Genomic DNA, 25,406 nt, shown 5'->3' on the forward strand with positions numbered 1-25,406 from the left:
TGTCTGGCAAATACATACTCTCTTGGAAGGCATTATCAGTGGAGGAACTGAAGTGATAGAAAGAAAATGAACTTAAGTGTTCGGATATTACTCAAGGGCATCACTGTCAGTCACACTGTGTGACGGGGTACTGTTTTAATGAAGGATGCAAAAACAAGTGATAAATACTTACCTGCAGATTTTGAAGTAAAGTCAAGCAATACTTGCAGTATTGTGATAGGTTTAGGCACAATCTAAGCTGTTGGTTGAATTTCAAACACCTGCTGTCAGTGCATAACAGGTAAAATTAGGCAGGAACAAACACGGCACTTGAGGAGTATAAGAAATGCAAGAGAACACTTAAGTAGGAAATCAGGAGGTTAAACGAAGGCATGAAGTTGCTCTAGGAGACAAGTGAAGGGAAATCCAAAGGACTTTTATAGATCAGAATGGGAACCTATGCATGGAGCCAAAAGAAATGGGGGAAATCATAAATAGATGTTTTGCATCTTTATTTACTTGGGAGATGGACACAGTGTTTATAGATGTGAGGCAGAGCAGCATCAACTTCATGGACCCTATACAGATCACAGATTAGGAGGTGTTTGCTGTCTTAGGTAAATTTGGGTGGATAAATCCCCAGGACCTGATAAGGGGTTCCCTCGGACCCTGTGGGAAGCTGGTGCTGAAATTGTAGGGGCCCTGGCAAACGTACATATAGCACACCCTCAGCCATGGGTGAGGTGCTAGAGGATTGGAGGAGAGCCAATGTTGTTCTGTTGTTTAAGAAGGGCTTTACAAATAAGCCAGGAAATTATAGGCTGGTGAGCCTGATATCAGTAGTGGGAAAGTTATGGGAAAGTATTCTAAAGTTCGGGATATATAAACATTTTGATAGACAAGGAGACTGACTGGGGATAGTCAACATGATTTTGTACATTGTAAGTCAAGTCTAACCAATATTATAGAGTTTTTAGAGGAAGTTACGAGGAAAGTTGATGAAGGCAAGCCAGTGGATGTTGTCTACATAGATTTTAGCAAGGCCTTTGGCAAGGTCTCACATGGGACGGCAGTTTAGAAGGTTCAGTCATTTGGATGAGGTAGTAAATTGGATTAGACATTGGCTTCAAAGGGGAAGCCAGAGAGTGGTAGTAGACGGTTGCCTCTCTGACTGGAGTCCTGTGATTGGTGGTGTGCTGACGGATCAGTGCTGGGTCCATTGTTATTTGTCAACTGTATGAATGATTTGGATGATAAATGGTAATTGGAACAGCAAATTTGCGGATGACACCAAGACTGAGAGAGTAGTGGACAGCAAGGGAGACTGTCATAGCTTGCAGCGGGATCTAGACCAGCTGGAAAAATGGGCTGAAAGATGACAGATGAAACTTAGTGCAGACAAGTGTGAGGTGTTCCACTTCAGGAAGACCAATCAGGTAGTTCTTACATGGTGAGTGATAGCGCAAGAAGGAATGCGTTGGAACAGTGGGATCTAGGAATGTCGATCCGTAATTCCTTGAATGTAGCATCACAGTTAAGGTGATAAAGAAAGCTTTGGGCATGTTGGCCTGCACGAATTAATATACTGAGTGCAATACACATCACTGGCTCCTATCTAACCCACCATCAAGGACATATAAACAGAAAGGGGCCAGAAAAGGCCCGGTAACATCATGAAAGATCCCAGACACCCCGATCATGAACTGCTTGTCCCTCTCCCATCAGAGAGGAGGCTGCACGCACCAGGTCCAGCAGACTCAAAAGCAGTTACTTTCCCCAAGCTGTAAGGCTGATCAACACCTCCACCCACTAACTCCACTGTGACTTCATTGTTTCTGAGCAGTCACCTTATGTACAACTTAGTGCCATTTTATGGACAAGCAATCTATGTACAGTATATGTATTTATATTTATTGTGCTTTTATTATTATTGTGTTCTTTATTTTTGTGGGGTTTTTTGTGCTGCATCAGATCTGGAATAAAATAATTTTGCTCTCTTTTACACTTGTGTACGAGAAATGACATTAAACAATCTTGAACCTTGAATCTTGAAAAGACCTATTTGCACTAAAGGAGAACAGAGGAGTTTTTCTCAATGACATGGTAAATATTGTCTCCTCTACCAACACGCAGAATCAGAATCAGAATCAGGTTTATTATCACCGGCATGTGACGGGAAATTTGTTAACTTAGCAGCAGCAGTTCAATGCAATACATAATCTAGCAAAGAGAGAGGAAAGTAAATAAATAAAATAAAACATAATAATAAATAAACAAGTAAATTACATATATTGAATAGATTATTAAAAAATGTGCAAAAACAGAAATACTGTATATTAAAAAAAGTGAGGTCGTGTCCAAAGCTTCAATGTCCAATCAGGAATCCAATGGCAGAGGGGAAGAAGCTATTCCTGGATCGCTGAGTGTGTGCCTTCAGGCTTCTGTTTCTCCTACCAGATGGTAACTGTGAGAAAAAGGCATGCCCTGGGTGCTGGAGGTCCTTAATAATGGATGCTACCTTTCTGAGACACTGCTCCCTAAAGGTCCTGGGTACTTTGTAGGCTAGTGCCCAAGATGAAACTGACTAGATTTACAACCTTCTGCAGCTTCTTCTGGTCTTGTGCAGTAGCCCCTCCGTACCAGACAGTGACTCAGCCTGTCAGAATGCTCTCCATGGTACAACTATAGAAGTTTTTGAGTGTATTTGTTTACATGCCAAATTGTTTCAAACTCCTAATAAAGTACAGCGGCTGTCTTGCCTTCTTTATGACTACATCAATATGTTGGGACCAGGTTATATCCTCAGAGATCTTGACATCCAGGAACTAGAAGCTGCTCACTCTCTCCACTTCTGATCCCTCTATGAGGATTGGTATGTGTTCCTTCGTCTTACCCTTCCTGAAGTCCACAATCAGCTCTTTTGTCTTACTGACCTTGAGTGCCAGGTTGGTCCACTAGTTGGCATATCTCACTCCTGTACGCCCTAAGGCCCTAAGAACCATAAGACCCGATTATTGTTGATGTTTTTGGGAGGCTGCACATCAAATAGGCTTTCCTAATACAGCAATCACGCTTGATTAGTACATGATTGGCTGTAAATCAGTCTGGATGTTCTGAAAAGGTCATAGAAACCTAGCTAAAATGCACAATACCATTATATATAATAAAATATTTGGTTACTAATTGAAAATGTGACCATATTTAGATTAATAGTAAACTTTAGCATTTTAATATCTTTAAGATTTTACTCAGAGATATATATATATATTCACACACATATATATAGGACTGTGGCTGGCTAACATATATATTAGTTTACTAACTTACACATAGAAGTCAAAAGCTGTTTGGTGGTTCTTTAATGAGGTTTCTTCTCCAAAGTTGTCATGGACGGACTCCACAGCTTGGGAATGTAAGTAAAGCAGGGCCAGCCATCAAAAGGAGGGATCTTCCTGGCATAGGTCAGTACCCTGCTGGTTATGATATTGACATAGCCACATAGGGATCATGTGCTTAAAACAGATCAGGTCAGGTTTGACCACAAGGATTGGAAAAAGACCAATTGACCCAGAGAGGATAATAAAATCTGATTTGTATGGTTGAGTAGAGATGAGCAAGAAATCCTGACAACAGGATTTCTTGTTCAGCTGAAAAAAATCATTTAAGACATCGGTTAAGGTGTCCTACTCGACTCTATTATAGACAGTCAGATAATAGAAGATAAAAATCACGGAAACTTGTGTTCTCTGACTTATATTTTCAAAAATCTATGCCTTCAATAGTTACTGCTGTGTTTTCATTCTTCCTGACTTAAATCCTACGAAATATCCAAAACCCAGAATAAGATGCCCATTCATATGCTCTTTAGATGTTTGATTAAACTGTACGGGGATAATCTGTTACTCAGTCTGCTCTTTTAAGAAGCAAAGATCAAACTATTATGCCTTAACCTTAGTCTGCATCACATGTTTCTCTATAAACACAATGCATTGCCAGGAAAACTAAATCACTGAATTTGCATTTAAATAAAATTTAACATGAAAGGGTGGTAAATTTAACATTTGCGTATGAATTCCTTGATAATATTAAACTTGTGTAATCCTGAAGGACAGAAATGAGAAATGTCAGAGCTTTGATGCTCCCATATTCATCCTACTTTGCTCATGCCTGAAGCATATCAATCAGTAGTAATTTTGTAGTAATTATATTTTCTATGCATTCTCTCTGCAGGTGAAAAACATCAGTTTGTCTGAAGGAGAGATGCTGACAATTGAAGGACTTGACGGAGATGAACCAACTGTTCTTGCCAATGAGTCGATTTTAATGAAGGGGCAGGTGATTCGTAGCCTAAGCAATCAACTTTCTATCCATTTCCAAAGCATTCAACTTCGAAAACCAGGCTCATTCCAATTCCATTATCAAGGTAAGTGCTTACACTCCAGGACTGGAACAATGGGACAAAAGCTATGCCTGTGTTATCTGACTGGTTTTTTTTTCAAATTTGAAAGCAAGTGTCTTGGCAAAAAATGCCATCTTATTCAATCTCAGACAAATGAAAGTTTATATCCTGTAAAATGGGATTGTTCTGATATTTGTTAGAATCTGTGAATGAAAGATGAATGCAATACAGACTCACACTTTCAATTTCAATGATTTCCAATCAGTCCAACTTGAGCTTTTAAAAGAACTCCGTTGTAAAATATCTTTGGAGAACTGGTGTGCGTCAGCATCAGAGTAATTGCATTGTGTTTATTTGGAAGTTCACTAAGACTGAGATAAGTCATTGTTGTGTACAACTTGGCAAAGGAACGGTAGTGAATTTCTGTTGCTCATATGGAGAAAGGTTAAGGTCCTGCTTTACCGCATCTTTAGAATGACAGTGTGACGATCCTGATGCAGGTGAAATGATTCAATTTTTATCACTAATACCAACAAGGACGTGGTACACTAATAATAAGGAAAACACATGTTTAAGCCTGTACCATTAACCTATGCTCACAATATTTCCTCTATAACATCTTTCACTTCTTTATCTTTCTTTCTCAGAATTTTTCTTCATCCCCTCTTGCACCTTTGCTTATCAATTTTGGATTTAGTGTGCTAATTACACTTTGAAAGCAGTACAAACGTTCCCATTGTTAACTCCAGTTGAATGCCATCAGCATTTTTCCCATTACATTGTTTTAGTTAAGCAGCCATGCTGCCAAATAAAAATTAATTATCCATACCCCCCGACACCTTCCCTGCAACCTAATGCTAAACTGTTTTCCCTCCTTCCCAATTCTGATGAAGGATCTTTGAAACATTACACATTTCTCTTTCCTCATCTACTGTAATGCCTAACCTGCTGAGTGTTTCCAGCATTTGCTGTTTTTATTATTATCAATGCGAGTTGTTTCTTTGTTTTTTTATTTACATAAAGTACATTATTTTTGCAATAAAAAACTGAAAGCAACTTATTTTCAAACAAGTATATTGCTGATTTATGGAAGTTTCTATTGTGGGCATTCAATTGTTTTTTTTATTCTACTGTGAATGCCTGAAAAAAAATGAAACTCAGGGTGACATACAAGTACTTTGATAATAAATTTACTTTGACTTTGAACCTTTTCTATCGTGCTCCTCTTACGAATTGTGGGGACTTGCAGGGGTTCAATTACATATGTGCATGTTGCACCTGTACATTGTCCAGTGGACTATTGTTTTAACATTTAAAATGTGTACACAAGCATTCTCCTTCAGGCTGAACAGTAACATTTGCATGTAAATTACTTTTACCTGTTTTTTAATGTTTGTTAAAACACTGGTGGTTTAGAAACAATCTTCACTGCACAATAAGATCATGAACTAATGTTTTAAGTGCAGTGGAATTGAACAAGTGACATTCTAGAACACTTTCCCAAAAAGCCTTACTTATGAAATGCTGCAAATCCAGTATTCAAATGAGCAGGCTTTTATAATAGAAGATCACTGATATACCATGTATTTTTTCAGTAATATTAATCCTAATCCCTGACCTATTCCCAAAGTAAGTACTGTGGATACTGGGTGGTTGAAATAAAACAGAAAATGCTGAAAATATTCAGGTGACATCTGTGGACAAAGAATTGAATTTAACATTTAAAGCTGATAACCTTTCATCATAAACAATATGTTCCCATTTCTAATTAATAATGTAACTTATTGTGAATTACTCATTAAGGATCCAGGCAAAAGTTCTGAACTTGATAAGAAAGTCGAGAAAGAAGCATGTCATGTTTAAACTATTTGATTATGTTCATTTTTTGTTTTTTTTTAAGTCAATGTTTTGATCTTCGCCTCTGACACTCTACAAATATCGAATATCCTATTGGTCCTCAGTACGACACAGTAATAATTGATTGCGAACCCAACAGCCATGCCATCTGTCTGAGTTTAAGTTCTTTTGCTAACGATGCACAGCTTGCAGTCAGTCACACAAGTGCCTGAATTAATGTGTTGTATATTAGAACACTGCATCATGGGAAAGGTATTAATATTTATGAGGTGTTTCTTTGAAAACTGATGTTTGCAATTCTTGCTCCAACATGAAAGTACTTCAATATGTGATTGGGTCAGCAGATCCTCCAGTAAATTGTTTATTTTTTGCAGAACATCTGCTGCTTACAGCATAGTGTTAGTGGATTATTTTATTGTCCTAGAATAAGTTTTGGAATAGATGAATAAATAGGTGGTTTGGCAAAGCACGTTTCCCCCACTTCAAATGTGTTGAATATTGAAATATTGTACAGTATGGCTTGACAAAGCGTGTAAAGTTCAGAAACCTTAATTGGTAGATTTGATTGAAATAACTGGGCAGAGAAATACACCATTTACCTACTACATAATTGCATTTTTGTAGATAGTCTTCTGGCACCTTTTGGTGTCACCTTAATTTATAGTCCTGATCTTCTATGGGAGTTGAAGTCAGATACTCAAACCTGTGCTAAGTAAGAGATCTGTTTAAGTAGGCTTTAATTATTAGGCAATTGAAACCAACTCAGGTGATATTTCTTCCCCAGCCATGTAATGGTTTTCTATTGCCAAACCTGGAAATATGTATGAGGTTTTATATGATGAAGTCATATATCCTGTCCTTCTATGTCAGCATAGCTAAAATTTCATATTATATTGCAAATCATATTCTACTGCAAATTGTTTGCATGCCCTTGGTATAGCAGGAGAGTGGTGGTATCCAGAGCATTGAATTATTGATTTGAAGTGGAGAGTTCAAGTCCTACCACGGCAACTGTGAGATGTAAATTCAAGTAATTGAAAGTGTTTTAGGTATACAGATAATGGTAACCATGGAAAATCATAAAAATCTGTCTGGTTCACTGATACCCCTCATGGAATTCAGTATTCTATCCTTGCCCTCCAGTGTCACGGACCCACAATACCACTTGATTCTGGAATGGCAAAGCAGCTCTCTCATTTTGGGGTTAATTAAGCAACAAATATGGGTTCAACTTGTTACTTTTTCTAAAGGAATTGAGACAGTGCTTAAGTTATTCCTTACCTAATGTATATTGTCAACCTGTAATACTGAATGCTGATGGTCTGGGTGTGTGTGTGTGTGTGTGTGTGTGTGTGTGTGTGTGTGTGTGAGAGAGAGAGAGAGAGAGAGAGAAAATAAGAGGGTCATACTTTAAATTGTGTGTGATACTGTTAATGTAGCTCAGTCAGCCTACATTTGACATCGTCATGAAGTTTGAACTGTCTGTATATCACTATTCATAGAATGTAGAATATTACAGCATAGAACAGGCTGTTTAGCCATCAATGTTGTGTCGACCTTTCAACCCACTCTAAGATTAACCTAATTTTTTCCACATATATAGCACTCCATTTTTCTATCATCCATATGCCTATCTAAATGTTTTTTTTAAATGTCCCTAATGTATCTGCCTCTACCACCATTATTGGCAAGGCGTACTATGCATCCACCACTCCCTGTATAAAACTTAACTTTGACATCTCCTCACCCCCTATATTTTCCTCCAGTCACCTTAAAGTTATGCCCCCGTCATATGAGCCATTTCCACCCTGGGAAAAGAAGTCATTTGCTATGCTTTCAATCTATGTCTCTCACCATCATGCACACCTCTATCAAGTCAACTCTCAATCTCCTTTACTCCAAAGAGAAAAGCCCTAGCTCGTTCAACCTTTCCTCATAAGACATGCCCTCGAAACACACACCAAATGCTGCAGAAACTCAGCAGGCCAGGCAGCTTCTTTGATAAAGAATAAACAGTCGACATTTCGGGCCGAAACCATTCAGCAGGACAGCTCTAGCCCAGGCAGCATCCGGGTAAATTTCCTCTCCACCCTCTCTAAAGCTTCCACATACTTCCTATAATGACTTAAACAGAACAGAACATAGTATCCCAAGAGTGGTCTAACCAGGATTTTTATAGAACTGAAGCATTACCTCAAGGCTCTTGAACTCAATCCCCCGACTAATGAAGGCCAACACACCATATGCCTTCTTAACAACCCTATCAAATTGTGTGGCAACTTTGAGAGATCTATGGGTGCACCCCAAGATCACTCCGTTCCTCCACAATGCCAAAAATCCTCCATTAACCTTGTATTCTGTCTAGAATATTCATTTACAATAACATTAGCTAATGTGCATTCCAATTGTCAAGTTGGCATGATTATCCACCAGTAAAGTAGCAAAGGGTTTGGAGTCTTCCCAGGCCACAATGGTGAGATATTTGAGATACATCTTTAGTTCTTTATCAATAAGAAAATGCCCCAGAATTTCTTTTTCGGAAAGTATACAGTTTGCTTCTACATTAGTTATAATTGGAAAGCTTTCTCTGATCCAGTTACAACTGGCTTCCTGTGTTTCTTCAACCCTGAGGAGCCAAGATGTAAAAGATGACTATAACTTGGGCATCCAGGAAGGAATTGACAGACGCTATTAGTTTTGTAGTTTGCAGGCTTTGTGAGGAATCAGGCCAGCAGGGTGTCAAACCATTTTTGAAGAAAGGTTAAGTGACTAAGTTCAAATTGCTGCAGATGACATATCGATTTTTCATTCTTCCCCAATCACACTTTTATTTCTGTCTGAGCATGCACATTGTGACTGCAGTACTCAGAGCACGTATTTAACAAGGTGCCTCTTGCTCAATCTAGCCCTGACCCAAAAAGTTCAGGGGAATCTCTCAACCACAAAGCATGCCCTTTCTCAACTATTGCTATAACCTCTTCAGTTCACAAGTAAGGCAAATCAGAAAAGGTCTCAAAGTGGCCATTTCAAACTCCAGTGATTGTGATTGAGCTGAACAGAAATTGGCTTGTTAACAGTTGTGTATATTAACAAATGAAATTGGTTTGAGAATTTGGTTTCAGAGATTTCAATTCTCACTTTAGCTCATATACACATATTGGCATTAAATAAAATCTGTTGCTATACAATGAAAGAATCAAAATAGACTACGTCTCCTCAAAAAAAAACAAGGAAAGAATGAAATAATGTCTTAATTGTTGGAATATTCCTTCAGGTATTCACAGGATTTTGAGGACTCAAAGAAAGGGATCAGGCAGATAATCAGAAATTTGTGGGAGGGAAAGTTTTCAGAAAGAGAGAAGATTAGAGAAGCAGGGAGATTTAGAGAGGGAAATTTAGAACTGGGGGATAAGATAGGCAAGGAGACAAGTTACATGTTTAAAACAAGGAATGTGGCAGAATGTAGAACTGGTGTATGGGTACCTCTAAAGGACGCAGTGCTGGGAGTGATTACAGAAAAGGAGGGATATGTTTACAGTGAAAGACCACACCAACCTGGGCGCTCAACCAGAACGCAAAAGACAACGAATTGTGAATACAAAAAGAAAGAAGTAATAATACATAAAAAAATAAGCAGTATATATTGAGAACATGTGATAAATACACATTTCAATAAGATCACCCCCCCCCCCGCTCAATTCTTATAAACTCCAGTGAATACAGGCCCAGAATCATCAAACACCTCGCATGCATTACCCTTTCATTCCCAGGAACACTCTCGTGAACCCTCCCTGGACCCCCTACAATGCCACGACATCCTTCTTTAGATAAGGCGCCCAAAACTGCTCTCTATACTCCACGTGCGATTTGGCCATTGCTTATAAAACCTCAGCCTCAGATAATAATTTGATAGAATTTAATACAAATATTTACAGTGACTTGGTTTGAACTGAAAGCAGGATCTTAAATGTAAGCAAAGTAAACTTTGAGGTCATGCTTAAAATGGCTCTTATAGATTTGGAATCTACTTTAAAGGGCGGGAAACAAGAGATGGCTAACATGTAAAGGACTAGTACGTACCTTACAAGAAACATACAGAATTTTTTTAAGATACAAAAACCCAAGGGAAGAAATCAGCCAGTTGTGGTTAACAAGAATTTACAGTACTAAATCAGAAAAAATGGCTTAATATACAGTCAAAGAAGCTGTAAAACTGAGGATTGGAAACATTTTAAAACCAAGCAAGAGGAGGCTGAGGAAATGATAAGAAAAGGAAAGCAGAATAAGAGAGTAATCTAGGGAGAAACAGAAAACAAAACAGACTGTAACAACCTCTATTGGTAAAATAGAGGTAAAGGAAAAGAATAACAAAAATTAATGTGGATCCCTTCCAGGCTGAGATGGGATAAATTATGTTTGGGAATAAGGAAATGACAAAAAAATTAAGCAAATATTTTGTCAGTCTTCAGGGAAGAAGACACAGAAGCCCTCCCAGAAATAGTGGAGTACAAGTATCAAGTAAATAAAGAGCTCAAAGAAATTGCCATTTGAAAATATTAGGTACTGGGAAAGTTAATAGCACTGGAAGTCAATCAATCACCCAGGGTTTGATAACCGTCTTTCAAGGTGTTGGGAGATTTGGCTCTGGAGGTAGTGAGTGGGCTGAATGTCATCTCCATCAATTCAGAAACTAGTCGCACAGATTGGAATGCAATGCCACCACTTAAAAAAGATGGCGAGAAAAGACTACAAAACATCAGCAATGAAGTAATACTCTTATTAAGGAAGTAGTAACAGATTACATAATTATTTAAGGCAGGGGCCCCAACCTTTTTTATACCATGGAGCCTTTCATTAACCGAGGGGTCCATCGACCCCAGGTTGGGAAACCACTGATGATCTGGGATTAGGAAAGTTATTTTTGAAAATAAAAATTTATGCTGCGGGTGGTTATGGATAGAGAATTGTCTGGCAAACAGAAAACAGAATAGGCATAAATATTTTTTTTGGTTGCCAAGATATTAGGAGTAGTGTACCATAGGTGTTGAGTATTTAATATTTCAGAAATATTTGAGTAATGTTGTAAATATATTGTTTGGTTAAGTATTCTTTGTCGTTTACGTAATTAATTATAGATTATATGTAAAAGTAGCATATAGCATGTGTCATTGTGCCACCATGTCATATGTGTGTGCCTCACTAAAGAAAGAGTGAAGTAGACAGGAGTTATCCCTGGACTCCTGGGCTTTTCTTTCAATTAGTTTCTGGAGTTACAAAATGTCGGAAAAGCAAGTACCTGAAAAATTTACAAAAAAAGATTTTTTTCTTGATGTATTCTTCCTCATGCAAATCGACTGTCTCCCTATAATGGCAGAGATGAGCCAAAGTGATCTGAAGTGATCCCACATTGTCTCGGGTCTACATAGCCTCCTAAGATGGTTGGAAGATGCAGCAGAAGCTCTAATTACCAATTTTTACCAGCGCTGGGATGAACTTGCCTTACATAGTGATTGAGAATTGTTGTACTATCCAAGATGAGAGCTAAAGTGCTGGAGGAGCTACATGCTGGTCATCTAGATGTGGTTAAAATGAAAGTGTGGGCTCAAAGCTTTGTCTGATGCCCTAGACAGATCAGCAGATCAAGCAGCTTGCCATGCACTGTTTGGGATGCAAACACGTCCAGAATATGCCAAGAGCAGAGCCTCTCCATCCCTGGGAATTCCATGCATTGCCCCAGCAGAGGATTTATGTGGGCTTTGCTAGACCATTCATGGATACAATTTTTTGGTAGCAGTGGATGCAGCTGCAAAGTGACCAGAAGTGTTCCAAAAGCCTCCACTGTAGCATCGCACACTGCTGACGTGTTGAGAAGTGATCCATTTCTCAAGGAAGGGTTTTCCAGAACACTTAGTCAGTGACTAAAATTACTGTGGAACAGTTTCAGTCGTTCCTAAAAATGAATGGAATAGGACATGTTACATATGGACCGTAGAACCCAGCTACAATGGCTTTGCGTAGAAGTTTGTACAGCGTTTAAATACACACTGTGAGCAACGTCAGCAGAGCACACTACACTGTCACTGAATCAAAAGCTCACCTAGTTCCTCTTTGCATATTGCAATACAGCAAACTCCAAAATCAACAACTCACCAGCTATGCTGTTCCTGGGTTGTCCCTTGTGCTCACGCTTGGATCTCTTCAAACCCAATCTCAGAAGGAGTATGCAGGGCAGACAGATGAGACATATTGAGGGCTTCTTGAACAAAGAGGTTCAATGTTTCACTCTGGAACAAGCAGTCCTGTTGAGGGACAACAGAGGTGATCAAAAGTGTGTTCTTGGAAAGATTAATTAAAAGAACTGGACCACTCTCCTACATAGTGGAGATTGTACATGATGTCACCTGGGGACAACATATAAGTAAGCTGAGGAGAGCAGAACTAATTGTTAGAGAAGAAAGCTGTCTAGAGCTGTCAGAGCCACTTACTACAATCTCAGAGTCAAGTCCCACAACCACCACAAAGGAGGCTCCAGAACCTGAGGTTGTTTCACAGTCACGAGTCTCACCTGCCACTTTTTAGACTGTAAGCTGTAAGTAAGTGACTTAAATGAAGGCATCATCAGCACGGTTGTAAAATTTGCCCACTATGTAAAGATGGACAGTAAAGTCATTGTAAAGTGGAGAGAAGTTAGAGATAAGTTAAGTGGGTGGATAAAAATTTAACAAGTGGAGTATAATACAGGAAAATGAGAAATTGTCTACTTTGACAAGGAACGGAAAAAATACAAATTATCTAAATGATGAGAGACTTCAGAGCTCTGAGGTACAGCAGATGTCCCAGTGCATGGTTAGGAAAGCCAAAAAACAATTATCATTTAGTGTTCGTGAAACTGAATGCAAAAGTTGGGATGTTATTCTTCAACTGTGTACAGCATTGATGCAACCATATCCAAAGTACTTTCATACTGTGTTGGTCTCCTTATTTAAAGGGATATGTTGGCTGGATTGGGGAGCATGCCTTAAGAGAATAGGTTGAGTGAACTTAGCCTTTTTTCCTTGGGGCGACGGATGATGAGAGGTGACCTGATAGAGGTGTATAAGATGAAGAGAGGCATTGATCGTGTGGATAGTCAGAGGTTTTTTTCCCAGGGATGAAATGTCTAACATGAGAGGACACAGTTTTAAGGTGCTTGGAAGTAGGTACAGAGACGTCAAGAGTAAGTTTTTTATGCAGAGAGAGGTGAGTGCGTGGAGTGGGCTACTGGCAGCGGCGGTGGAGGCAGATAAAATAGGGTCTTTTAAGAGACTCTTGGATAGGTACATGGAGCTTAGAAAAATGGGTAACCCTAGGCAATTTCTAAAGTAAGTGCATGTTCGGCCCAGCTTTGTGGGCCGAAGGGCCTATATTGTGCTGTAGGTTTTCTGTGCTTTTATGTTCTATGTTAATAGGTTAGAAATATTGCAGAACTAATAACATGGAATGGCCTGATTACCTTTTGAGGACATGTTGGCCAAGCCAGGCTTTATCTACCTAAAGAGTGAAAGGGGATTTAATTAAATTGTTTAAGTTCCTGGGGAACTTGACAAGGTTACTGTGGAGAGAATATTTCCTGTACCTAGAACTTCAGGCCACTGTTTAAAGATAAATTACTGCCCATTTAAAACAGAGCCAAGGTGATTTTTGATTTCTCTTTCAAGGGTCTTTATAAATTTGTTCCTCAAAGGGAATTAGAAGCAGAGTTGTAGAATACTTTTAAAGCAAAGTTAGATAAACCAATGAAGGCTTACTGTAGATAGATAGAATAGGTGAGCTGAGCTTAGAGTCCGATCAGCCATGAGTGTATTGAAGAGTGGAATAGGTAAAGGGCCAAATAGCCTATTTTTTTCTTGTGTTCTTATGAAACCATCTCTCATGTTAATGTCATCCTCAGTTCCACAGCCCAGCTTCTTCACTCTGCCACCAGCCTTCTCTACTTCCTCCCTATCTACTGGTGCCAGAGCCATCTGCTTTCTCTGGAAATCTCTTCCTAATCCTCTCCAACTTTTTGCTTGTCTCCTACCTTTTTTTTTAAAAAAAAAGCCTGATATCAACCTACATTTTCCACCAAGCTTACCATATTTTTTATCCCTCACTCCCTTAACTCTGACCTGTCTCTCTTTGAAGTGACTTTGGACATTTACAGCATTTACTTGTATTAATACAGCATTAAATATACTGTATTAATACAAGTAGCTTTAAACTGTATGTTCTCTTAAAGAAAGAGCTAATTGAACAACTCCATATTTTAATAAGATGTAATTTTTTTCTAATTCCAGTATGAATAAAAAGTACAGCTTCAATTAGTGAAGTTCATGTGGCTGAATAATAATCCTGTATGAGGACTAAATCGACTTAACTAGAGGTCAGTGTCTGTACTATATTAATTCTCTGAGAACCATAATACATTTTAATCATCTGCCATCTGGCGTATAAGGGGATTCATTCTTTCACTCAGCAACTCCCTAAGCATCAATATTGTGAAGGGTCGAGCATTCTGTCAAGAAGATGCATTTAGGGTTTCAAGTGGTGTGGGATTTTTACTTTCTCTGTGGCTGGGTGTTGCGTATTTGTCACATTTTGACACAGCTGTAACCTGTTGTCAGCTGGATTTGTGCTCTTTAACTATTCCCATAGTGGATGTTAGAAAGGTTTGTAAATTTACCTCACTCAACGAGGTTTCAAATGCATAGAATGACAGTGGGGGAGGGTGGGGAGTAGTGGAAAATGAGGAAAATGATTTTCAGTCATAAGTTCCAAATGAGTAAACAGATTTCCCTACAGAGGCTGGGGTTGAATCTGCAAATGATCCTAAAACAGATTTATTTCTGCTTCCAGCAAATCCTTCAGCTTGCCGTAAGCATAAAAGTGAAACCTTGGAGCTTGAAATAATTATTTTTTAATGAAACCATATCTCTTTTGCATAGTTAAACATGGGAAAGGAAAATTATACATCAGGAAACTCATTTCGATACAAACCGATACAAACCCACATTTATTCACATAGATTTTAGTTACAAGGCACTTGCCTACAACCTGATTATACACACTGACTGAGCAAGTAGTTCGTACAACCCCACCCGTGCTTCCCTTCATTAATCCATTGCATTTTATTCATTCACAGGATGTGGCCAAGGCCAGCATAAATTGAACATCCACCTGCTCTTTGGAAGGTGCTTGAGTGTCACCTTCTTGAACCTCTGCAGTCTGTGTGGTGAAGATCTTTCTGCCGCCCTATTAGGTGGCAACAGGAATTTGGCCCAGTAGCATTGTCTTTCTCAGTAAGAACGATACGCATTTTTCAATGAAGGTGTGGTTTTTCCATTCACTCCTATTGTAGAGCCACTCAGTGATTGGTGTTGATGTCTCCATCCAGTGTTTATACTTGCTTCTGAGTCACATTAAGTGCAGTGGGGTACTAAGGCAACAGCTGATGGAGATTGGGAAATGCTAATCAACCAGAGGTGTCCTTGCCCAGTTTTAACTTTCAGGACACCCCCTTCCCTTCTACTGAGGTGCTGCTCATCCCACCAGAGTGGTAAATGTTGGCAGAAAGATATGGCACTCTGCCAGGTTGTTATTTGACTAGTTTGATGGGTTAGATTTCCCTAATTTAGAACAATTCTTCAGGTATTAATGCAAAGGATTTGACAGAGACAGCTAAGTTGGGCATGACAAAATCACCTTCATTACTTGGGTTAATAGAGTCATAGAGTAATACAACAGGCAAATAGGTCCAACTTATCCATGCCAACCATGGTGCCCATCAAGCTGGTACCACTTGGCCATGTTTGGCCAATATCTCTCTAAACCCCTCCAATCCAGGTACTTACCAAAATGTCCCTTAAATATTATTATTAAGAGTTTATAAAAATGCATTTAACTCAATATTAACTCTTAATAGTACCAGTTAAGGGACATTTTGGTAAGTGCCTGAATTTTATTATTAATAGACCCGCTCAGCTTTACTGCCAGTGTAATTTTTTTAAACTGCAAATGATAGAAGTTTGAAATATAAACAGGAAAAAGCTGGCCAAACAGCATCTGTGGAGAGGGAAACAGAGTTCACTTTCACGATGGAGTTCCGGGGTTTAATGTGTAAGTTTAGAGCAAGCAATAAGTTGTAGAAAAAATCTACTTGTGGTAAAGTACATGTTCTAATAATGCATTTATGAGAAAAACAATCTTCTAATGTCCTTCCAATTCACGGACACTTTAGCTAGTCTGGAACTAAGACACATTTCCACATTTTTAATGTTCATTGTAAAGAAAACATAAGCCCAGAGCAGGGTCTAATGCGGATTAAGAAATCTCCTATTACTCCTAACAGGATCAATCCTGTTTCCTTTCTGCAGCTGCCCAAATGCACTGTCTTCCCTCTTGGCACACTTTAGATTCCTATGCTTATCTGACTTTTCAGCTTACATTTAGATTAATGCTGCCAGAAGGGAAAATTACAAACTGCAACACAATGGTGGCATTATGATGACCTCTTTAAGCAAGAGATTTGAATGCAATAAGTTTATTAATGTAATCAGGGTCCCAGCAGTGTACTTTTTCATTCCCTGAGTTGCACCTTTGGCAATGCAAGTGTCATGCTGAGATTTCTGATAGTATTAGTTTATTGTCTTCATTTAAAAATAATCAATCCATAACCTTTATTTAAAAAAAAGAATTGGCAGATTGTTATCTATCCCTGAAGCTAACTCCAGTTGGGGAAAAAATCTCATTAAGGTCAATAATCAGCATTTTATGCATGCACATTAAGACCTGTCAGTCCTGTCTCAGAGAAATGTAATTATGTAGTGCTGTCATTGATAACATGAGATAAATCTCACTTCCATCTATTAGTTACTTAAGTATTTCATATAGGTAATGTGTTAAATTTGCTGTGTATGTCAAGCACTCGTTATCTGCTCATCATGTTGCAAGGAGTTGTCTCAGGATTATTTTCCCCGAGTAAAGTGACTGATATGACGATGAGCCTGCCTGTCGTTAGAAGATATGCATCTTTATACTTGTAGCGCTACTAATCCACACAGAGAGAGAAATTTGCCTTGCATTTATCAAGTCACAAGGGACCGCAGCCGCTCGAATCCGGAGCAACAAACATTTGCTGGAGGAACTCAGCAGGTTAAGCAGCATCTGGGGGAGTAAAGAGACCGTCGCCATTTCAGTTTGTCCAGTATAAAGTGCAGAAGGGAATCGTGAGGCAGGACCTTAGGTGACTGGTGCAGTGAGGAGGTGTGCTAGATCACAAGCAGGTAGTGCTGTGTAAGGGAGATGAAATTATGGTGGAATTGGGAGACAGTGGCAGATGAATGATAGATGGAAGCAAACAAAGAAGGAAAAATATGAGATGCAGGGCGATAAGTGTGAACGATTCCTCTCCCTCTACAGATGGTGCTCAACCCGCTCTTTTCCTCCAGCAGGTTGTTTGATGCTCTGTACTTACTTTGGGTATTACCATGAGAAGACCCATGTGCATTAATTTTCTTTCAGCAGGTGTTGCATAACTTGCAGTGGCTTCTGAAATTACAGTGCAGTATATTTTTAGCGAGCTAACTTTGAAAATACTTTTTAATTTATTCACTGAAGTTGGATATACATTTTGAACTGCCCTTTAGAGATTTAGTTGCCAGTCACATTTAGAAACAGTCACACTGCATCACTGCCTGGTATGGGAACTGAATTTCCCTCAATCACAGGACTCTGCAGAGAGTGGTACGGACAGCCCAGCGCATCTGTAGATGTGAACTTCCCACTATTCAGGACATTTAGAAAGACAGGTGTGTAATAAGGGCCTGGAAGATCATTGGCGACCTGAGTCACCCCAACCACAAACTGTTCCAGCTGCTACCATCCAGGAAACGGGGTACCACAGCATTAAAGCCAGGACCAGCAGGCTCCAGGACAGCTTCTGCCTACAGGCCATCAGACTGCTTAACTCATGCTGACACAACTGTATTTCTGTTATATTGACTATCCTGTTGTACATACTATTTATTATAAATTACTATAAATTGCACATTTAGACAGAGACATAAGTAAAGATTTTTACCCCTTGTGTATATGAAGGATGTAAGTAATAAAGTCAATTCAATTCAAGATCACAGTGATAAATTAGATGTTAGTACGGTTGATAGTAACCAGTGTGACAGGGCAATTGTAACTGCCGTCAAGTTCAGTTCACTTATGGGGACTTAAGGAATGCTCTCTGCAAAAGCAATTTTACTAGGTTTGTGTTATGGAGAGCATTCATATTCCAAATCATAAAATTCTGCAAAGCTACAGGACAGGAAGAAGTTCATTAGGTGCATTGTGTTTATGTATTCATAAGGGAGTTAATCAGGTTAATCCCATATCCCAGCTCTTGACCCATAACCTTGTAGATTACCCCTCAGATTTTCATCTAAACGATTAGTGTCAGGTGACTGCTTTGAGTTGGTGGAATGGACAATATTCAGGGACTCGCCTTCAAATCTGGATGAATAGGCTTCAGTTATCACAGACTTCAGAATCAGGTTTATTATCACCGGCATGCATCGTGAAATTTGTTAACTTAACAGCAGCAGTTCAATGTAATACATAGGAGAAGAAGAAAAAGAAATGTAGTAATAATAATAATAAATAAATAAATAAATAAATTACAGTATACATATATTGAATAGGTTAAAATTGTGCAAAAGCAGAAATAATATATATTAAAAAGTGAGGTTGCATTCACAGGTTCAATGTCCATTTAGGAATCGGATGGCAGAGGGGAAGAAGCTGTTCCTGAATCGCTGATTGTGTGCCTTCAGGCTTCTGTACCTCCTACCTGATGGTAACAGTGAGAAAAGGGCATGCCCTGGGTGCTGGAGGTCCTTAGTAATGGACGCTGCCTTTCTGAGACACTGCTCCCTGAAGATGTCCTTGGTACTTTGTAGGCTAGTAGCCAAAATGGAGCCGTCTAAATTTCCAACACTCTGTAGCTTCTTTCGGTCTATCATCAAGACCAAAACCAAAAGCCATGGATGAATTAAGAGATTCATAGTCTACTGAGGGCTAGATCGGGGCACTCAAGATGGGTGATCCAGAACTATACAAAAAGTCCAGGTACCACATACAGAAGGCCATTTTAAAGGAGAAAAAACAATACCGGCTGAAGTTAGAGACAAAATCGGATGAGCTCTGGCAGGGTTTTCAGGCCATTACTTCTTACAAGGCAAAAGCTAACATCATTAATGGCTGTGATGCCTCACTTCCAGATGAGTTTTATACACACTTTGAAAGGAAGAATAAAGCTACACCTGTGCGAATCCCTGCAGCATCTGGTGACTCTGTGAACTCTGCCTCGGAGGCCAACGTCAGTGTATCTTTCAAGAGGGTAAACCCTCACAAAGCATCAGGACCAGTTGGTGTACCTGACAGGGCATTGAAAACCTGTGCCAACCAACTGGGGAAGTGTTCAAGGACATCATCAATCTCTTACTGCTGCAGTCGGAGTTTCCCACCTGCTTCTAAAAGGTGACGATCGTGACAAAAGTGTCCAAGAAGAGCAGGGTGAGTTGGCTCAACAGTTATCACCCAGTTGCACTCTCATCTACTGTGATGAAATGTCTTCAGAGGTTGTTCATGGACAAAATCAACTCCTGCCTAACCAAGGATCTGGACCCACTGCAATTTGCCTATCGCCCCAATAGTATTGGTATTGTACAACAGATACAATCTCATTGGCTTTCCACTCGGCCTTAGATCACCTGGAAAACAGCAATACCAATGTCAGGTTGCTGTTTATTTACTACAGCTCAGCATTCAACACAATCATACCCTCAGTTCCAATGAACAAGCTCCAAAACCTTGGCCTCCTTACCTTCCCCTGAACTGGATCCTAGGCTTCCTCACCCAGGATATCACACAGTGTGGATAATAATAACATCTCCTCCTTGCTGACATTCAACACCTCAAGGATGCATGCTTAGCCCATTGCTCTACTCTCTCTACACCCATGAGTGTGTGATCAGGCATTGCTCAAATGCCATCCATAAATTTGTCAATAATACAGCTATTGTTTTCTGAATATCAGATGGTGACAGGGAGGCATACAGGAGTGAGATAGATCAGCTGGATGAGTGGTGTCGCAAAAACAACCTTGCACTTAATGCCAGTAAGACCAAGGAATTAATTGTGGACTTTCAGGAAGGGTAAGTCGAGGGAACACACACCAGTCCTCATCAATGGAAAAGGTGAGCAGTTTCAAGTTCCCGGTCATTGGTCATTAGGGACCCCCATTGTGCAGGATGTGCCCTCTTTTCATTGCTACCATCAAGGAGGAGGTAGAGGAGCCTGAAGACACACACTCAATGTTTCAGGAACAGCTTCTTCCCCTCCGCCAACAGATTTCTGAATGGACAATGAACTCATGAAAACTACCTCACATCTTTTTTGTTCTCTTTTTTTCAGTACTTAATTTCATCTTTTGTATATATTGCTTACTGTAATTTATAGTTTCCTTGTTGTAATATATTGCAATGTACTATTGCCACAAAACAACAAATTTCATGATATACAGTATGCCAGTGATATTAAACTGGGTTCTGATTCTGATTTGTAAATGAATTGAATATTTTGACAGTGTATTATAGATTCCCACTGCAATCAGGGTGCAAACATTTTGCCTCAACGATCCATTCTATTTCTAAGGTGTCGTCCTCTCTGCCCAGGGTACCAGTGCATCCCATTACAGAGTTCTCAGATTTATACATCTCTGCTAAATCTTCCTTCACCCAAACTCCAAATGATCTTCCCTCAAATTTCCTCAAATTTTAAATTATCCAGCCCTAGTAATATTCTTGTTAGTTTAGAGGATAATTATTGAGGACTTCCTGTTAGCAACAATCTGGGTAGTAGCTACTGCCTCACAATTTCAGTGTCCTAGATTAAAGCCTGACATTTGGCACTATCTGTGTGGAGATTCTCCCTGAGATCACTTGGCTTTTTAAACCCATATCCCCTAATTTCTTCCCAAACACAAGATAGTTGGCTAATTGACTGCATATTATCCTTGGTCTTGCTGGATGGCAGGAAAATCAATGCTTACAAAAGTAAAGAACTTGAGAAAATAAGTGAGGGAATGGGACTGATGAGAAGACTTTTCAAACCTACTCCTCAGTTTTTTTTCCTCCATCCCTGCCAAAGAGTTTGGGCCTGAAATGTCAACTGTGCTTTTTTCCAGAGATACTGCCTGGCCTGCTGAGTTCCTCTGGCATTTTGTGTGTGTTGCTTGAATTTCCAGCATCTGCAGATTTTCTCTTGCTTGTGATTCGATGTCTGAAAGAGAGTTAGCATAAATTCATTGTCCTGAGTGAACTTTTTCTCTCTTGTAGGAACAGCTGAAATGATATGAAACATAAATTGGATTATTATTGTCACACATACTGAAGTACAGAGTAAAATTTGTTTTGCATGCCATTCATACAAGCCATTTCAATACAACAGTGCAATGAAGTAATGTAACAGAAAACAATAACAGTGTACAGAATAAAGTATAACAGCTGCAGAGAGTGCAGTACAGACGGACAATAAGGTGCAAGACCATAACGAGGTAGACTGTGAGGTCAAGACTCTATCTTATCATACTAGGGAACCATTTTATAGTTTTATAACATTGGGAAAGATGCTGTCCTTGATTCTAGTTGTGTGTGTTTTCAGGCTTTTGTATCTTCTGTCCAATGGGATGAGGAAGAAGAGAAAATACTATGTTGGCTGCTTTAGCAAGGCCGTGCAGATAGAATCCATGGAGAGAATGACGTGTCCACCGCTCTCTGCAGTTTCTTGCAGTCACGGGCAGAGCAGTTGCGATACTATGCTGTGGTTCATCTGGATAGGATGCTTTCTGTAGTGCATCAATAAAAATTGAGCATCAAAGGGGGCAAGCTGAATGTCTTTAGACATCTGAAGAAGTAGAGTTGCTGCTGAGCTTTCTTAGCTGTGGTATCAACGTCGCTAGACCAGGACTAGCTAAATATTCACTCCGAGAAGTTTGAAACTTTCAATCCTCTTGACCTCAGCGCTTTTGAAATAAACAGGAGTGTGTGCACTGCCCCACTTCCTGAAGTCAATGACCAGCTGAGGGAAAGGTTGTTGTCATGACACCATGTCACTAAGCTCTCTTCTCCCTCCTGTACGCCATCTCATTGTTACATGAGATTTCGTCCACCGCCTGCAAACTTGCCAATGGAGTTACAGCAGAATCTAGCCATTCAGTTTTGAGTATGTAGAGAGTAGAGTAGGGGGCTGAGGATACAAACTAGTAGAGCACAAGTGTTGAGGACAGTCATGGCGGAGATGTTAGACAACTAATAGCTGGGATCTTGGCAACCCTGATAGCTTTACAGAGGTTGTATCTTGAATTTTTGTGTTCGTCAATGTCACCCGGTTTGAATGCTATAGACCTAGACTTTATCAGAGAGTGGATGTCCCAGTTCATCCATGGTTTCTGATTTGGGAACACGTGGATTAACTCCTTTGGTATGCAGCCCTCTAAACACTTGCTGACAGAATTGCACTTATATAGCCATTTTAAGGTAGTAAACTTCACTTGCCTTTTCAAAAGCACACTTCACAAGTTGACATGAGGTCACAAAAGTAGATCTTACCACCAAGTAGATGGGTTTGAAGGAGCACAATGAAGTAGCAAAAGGAGAGATAAGAGGTAGAGGGGTAAAGGGAAGCCATTTTGACAGAGGTGTGGTGAATACTTATCCCTTTTGTTCGAAACTTACCTCATTTTTCTTCTCAGAAACATTAACCCATAGATGGTCATGATCCAGTATCTCTACCAAGTGGTGAAGAGAGAAATTTCGGAATAGCAAAAGAAGCAGCAAACTGTTAAGAGGGACAAATGGCCTTTAGTCAGTACTCAAGTTCAAGTTTATTGTCATCTAACATGCACAACAAAATGAAACAATGTAGTAGCAGTTATGTGTCGTGCTCCTTTTACAAAATTCTTCAACTGAACTGAATTTAAAAATCTCTAAGACAGACACATGGATGGAAGAAAAATGGAATATTATGCGCTATGTAGGAGGGAAGAGTTAGATTGATTGTGGAATAGATTAAAAGGTTGGCACAAGGTCATGGGCTGAAGGACCCATACTGTGCTCTTCTACGTTCAATGTTCTAGTTCAAGGCACAGTGTGCTTAATGCTATAAAATTAGAAGTAATTTCAGGACCCATCCAGTTTCCGAGCCCATACCAATTACAGTTGAATTGATTTTCCAAATAATCAGTCATTAACAACTCGGCTCCTGCTTTGCTTGCCTCTTCCTTCAGTAAATCACAAGACGTAGTGGATCATGTGCCAACAGACAAAATACTTAGAAATCCTACACTATACATTCATGCAATCATGGAAATTGGAGCCATCTGGAACCAAAGTAGGGAAAGATAAATATTTAGTTTTATTTAGTGCCAACATGAGGAAAATAGGAATTGTCTCTTGGAGTTACATTACTTTGTGGTAAAATTACTAAAATCAAGAGTGCTCCTTTACTCAAAATGGGTACTCAAAGCGTATTTCCATTCACTCACAGCTGTTGAAGTAATTTTGCTTGATCTATGAATCAGATAATGTATTTAACTTGATAATGTTGCTAAACCCTAACAAGCTAATGACTTGTTAGTCTGATGTCCCAGTCCATAAACAAAATGGCTGTAATGCATAAGAAATTTAGAAGTGACCTATTAGAAAAGGTCTTTTTTTGGGATTGTATTTTGTGTCTTTCTCAAAAGTTGGATTGGTGTAGACGACAGCCTCAGAATGGAGCTTCACTGCAATAATCATGGTGCAGAAATAATGTGATAATGGCCCAATCACTCAGAGGTACTGAGTGCAACTGGTGGCATTTACGCTCTAATTGCGCAGAAGTTTGAGACCTCTCTGAAGACAGGGGTACCTTACTTTCTGCACAGTTGATCATTATTTGACTTCTGCATTTGAGCTTCTTGTGGAATATAACTGAAGTAGCATGAACCAACACTTAAACTGGGAAATCTATTAGCATGGTTAGACCTGGCACAAATCCAGTGGGTCCATTCATCTGAATGGCAAAGAGCTACTAAGAGAGAGAGAGAAGGGTAAGTATAATTTACATTCACTTTTATTTCATTAAAAGGAAATAATTTAAGCTCATCTGATTGCTTTATTCAGTTTTCTTATGTTTTCAAGTGTGTTAGTTATTTCTGTATTGATGTAAAGTGGGTATGCTGATGTTTTAATAGCATTTAAAAGTTTTTGATTGTCAGTCAAACAAAGTTTTGGCAGCCATCTCAGACTGAGGTCATGGATTAACCAGCTGCCAAATCAGTTCTTGCCATAAGATCAGAATGCCCTTGCTTTGTTCATGACTTCTTTAATGAGCTGGGAGACATATCTTTTGTGGAAGATCACACCCAGTATTCCACACCAATTGTAAGTAGGTTTAGCAGGCAGTTGACCAGTGTGGCTGGGCACTTGGTAGTTTAACAGAAGATCCATGCCCTTTCCCACTCTTTGGACAGTGTCCAGAAAGAGTGGGAACTGAGCAGTAATTAATGTTGTCAAATTAACAAATGGCTGAATCACAAACAGTGTCAGTGACGGATGGTTGAAGAGCAATTAATCTGGCAATAAATCATAGATGTGAAAAAAATGCCAAAGATAAATTCTGACCCACATATAGTATATACTGTAAGTATCTTAGATTACTGGACATGAATTTATGGTTTTCACAGCTTCTCTATTTGGAACACATTTAAGTGTTAAAAGTGTTTTAAGAAAAGCGCAAAGAGAACAACATCAACACAAATCATAAACAAGAGAAAATCAGCAGATGCTGGAAATCAAAGTAATATGCACAAAATGCTGGAGGAACTCAGCAGGACAGGCAGCATCTATGGAAAAGAGTGAACAGTCCACGTTTTGGGCCGAGACCCTTCATCAGGACTGGGTATCAGGGCAAGTCATATTAGGAGGCTGAACTAAGCCTTGACTATTGGAGTAAATTTTAAAGAGGGCCTTAGGGAAGGGAGAAGGAGCAGGCAAGTGAAGAAGAAACTCAAGAGCGTGGATAGATAGCTGCCATTGGTGGAGATAGAGACAAAGAAATGAAG

At 39.4% G+C, this 25,406-nt stretch overlaps 1 protein-coding gene across 3 annotated transcripts in view; it reads left to right on the forward strand.

Annotated features, from left to right (window-relative positions):
* Positions 1–25,406, forward strand: part of sez6b (seizure related 6 homolog b) — a 950,260-nt gene that overhangs the window by 581,663 nt on the left and 343,191 nt on the right. For all 3 annotated transcript variants that reach the window (XM_072242771.1, XM_072242770.1, XM_072242772.1), the window contains exon 4: positions 4,210–4,402. In XM_072242771.1, coding sequence (XP_072098872.1) covers positions 4,210–4,402 — 193 coding nt within the window. The remainder of the gene's footprint in view (positions 1–4,209; positions 4,403–25,406) is intronic.

Source organism: Mobula birostris, chromosome 25, assembly GCF_030028105.1.
Source record: "Mobula birostris isolate sMobBir1 chromosome 25, sMobBir1.hap1, whole genome shotgun sequence".
Lineage (NCBI taxonomy): Eukaryota > Metazoa > Chordata > Chondrichthyes > Myliobatiformes > Myliobatidae > Mobula > Mobula birostris.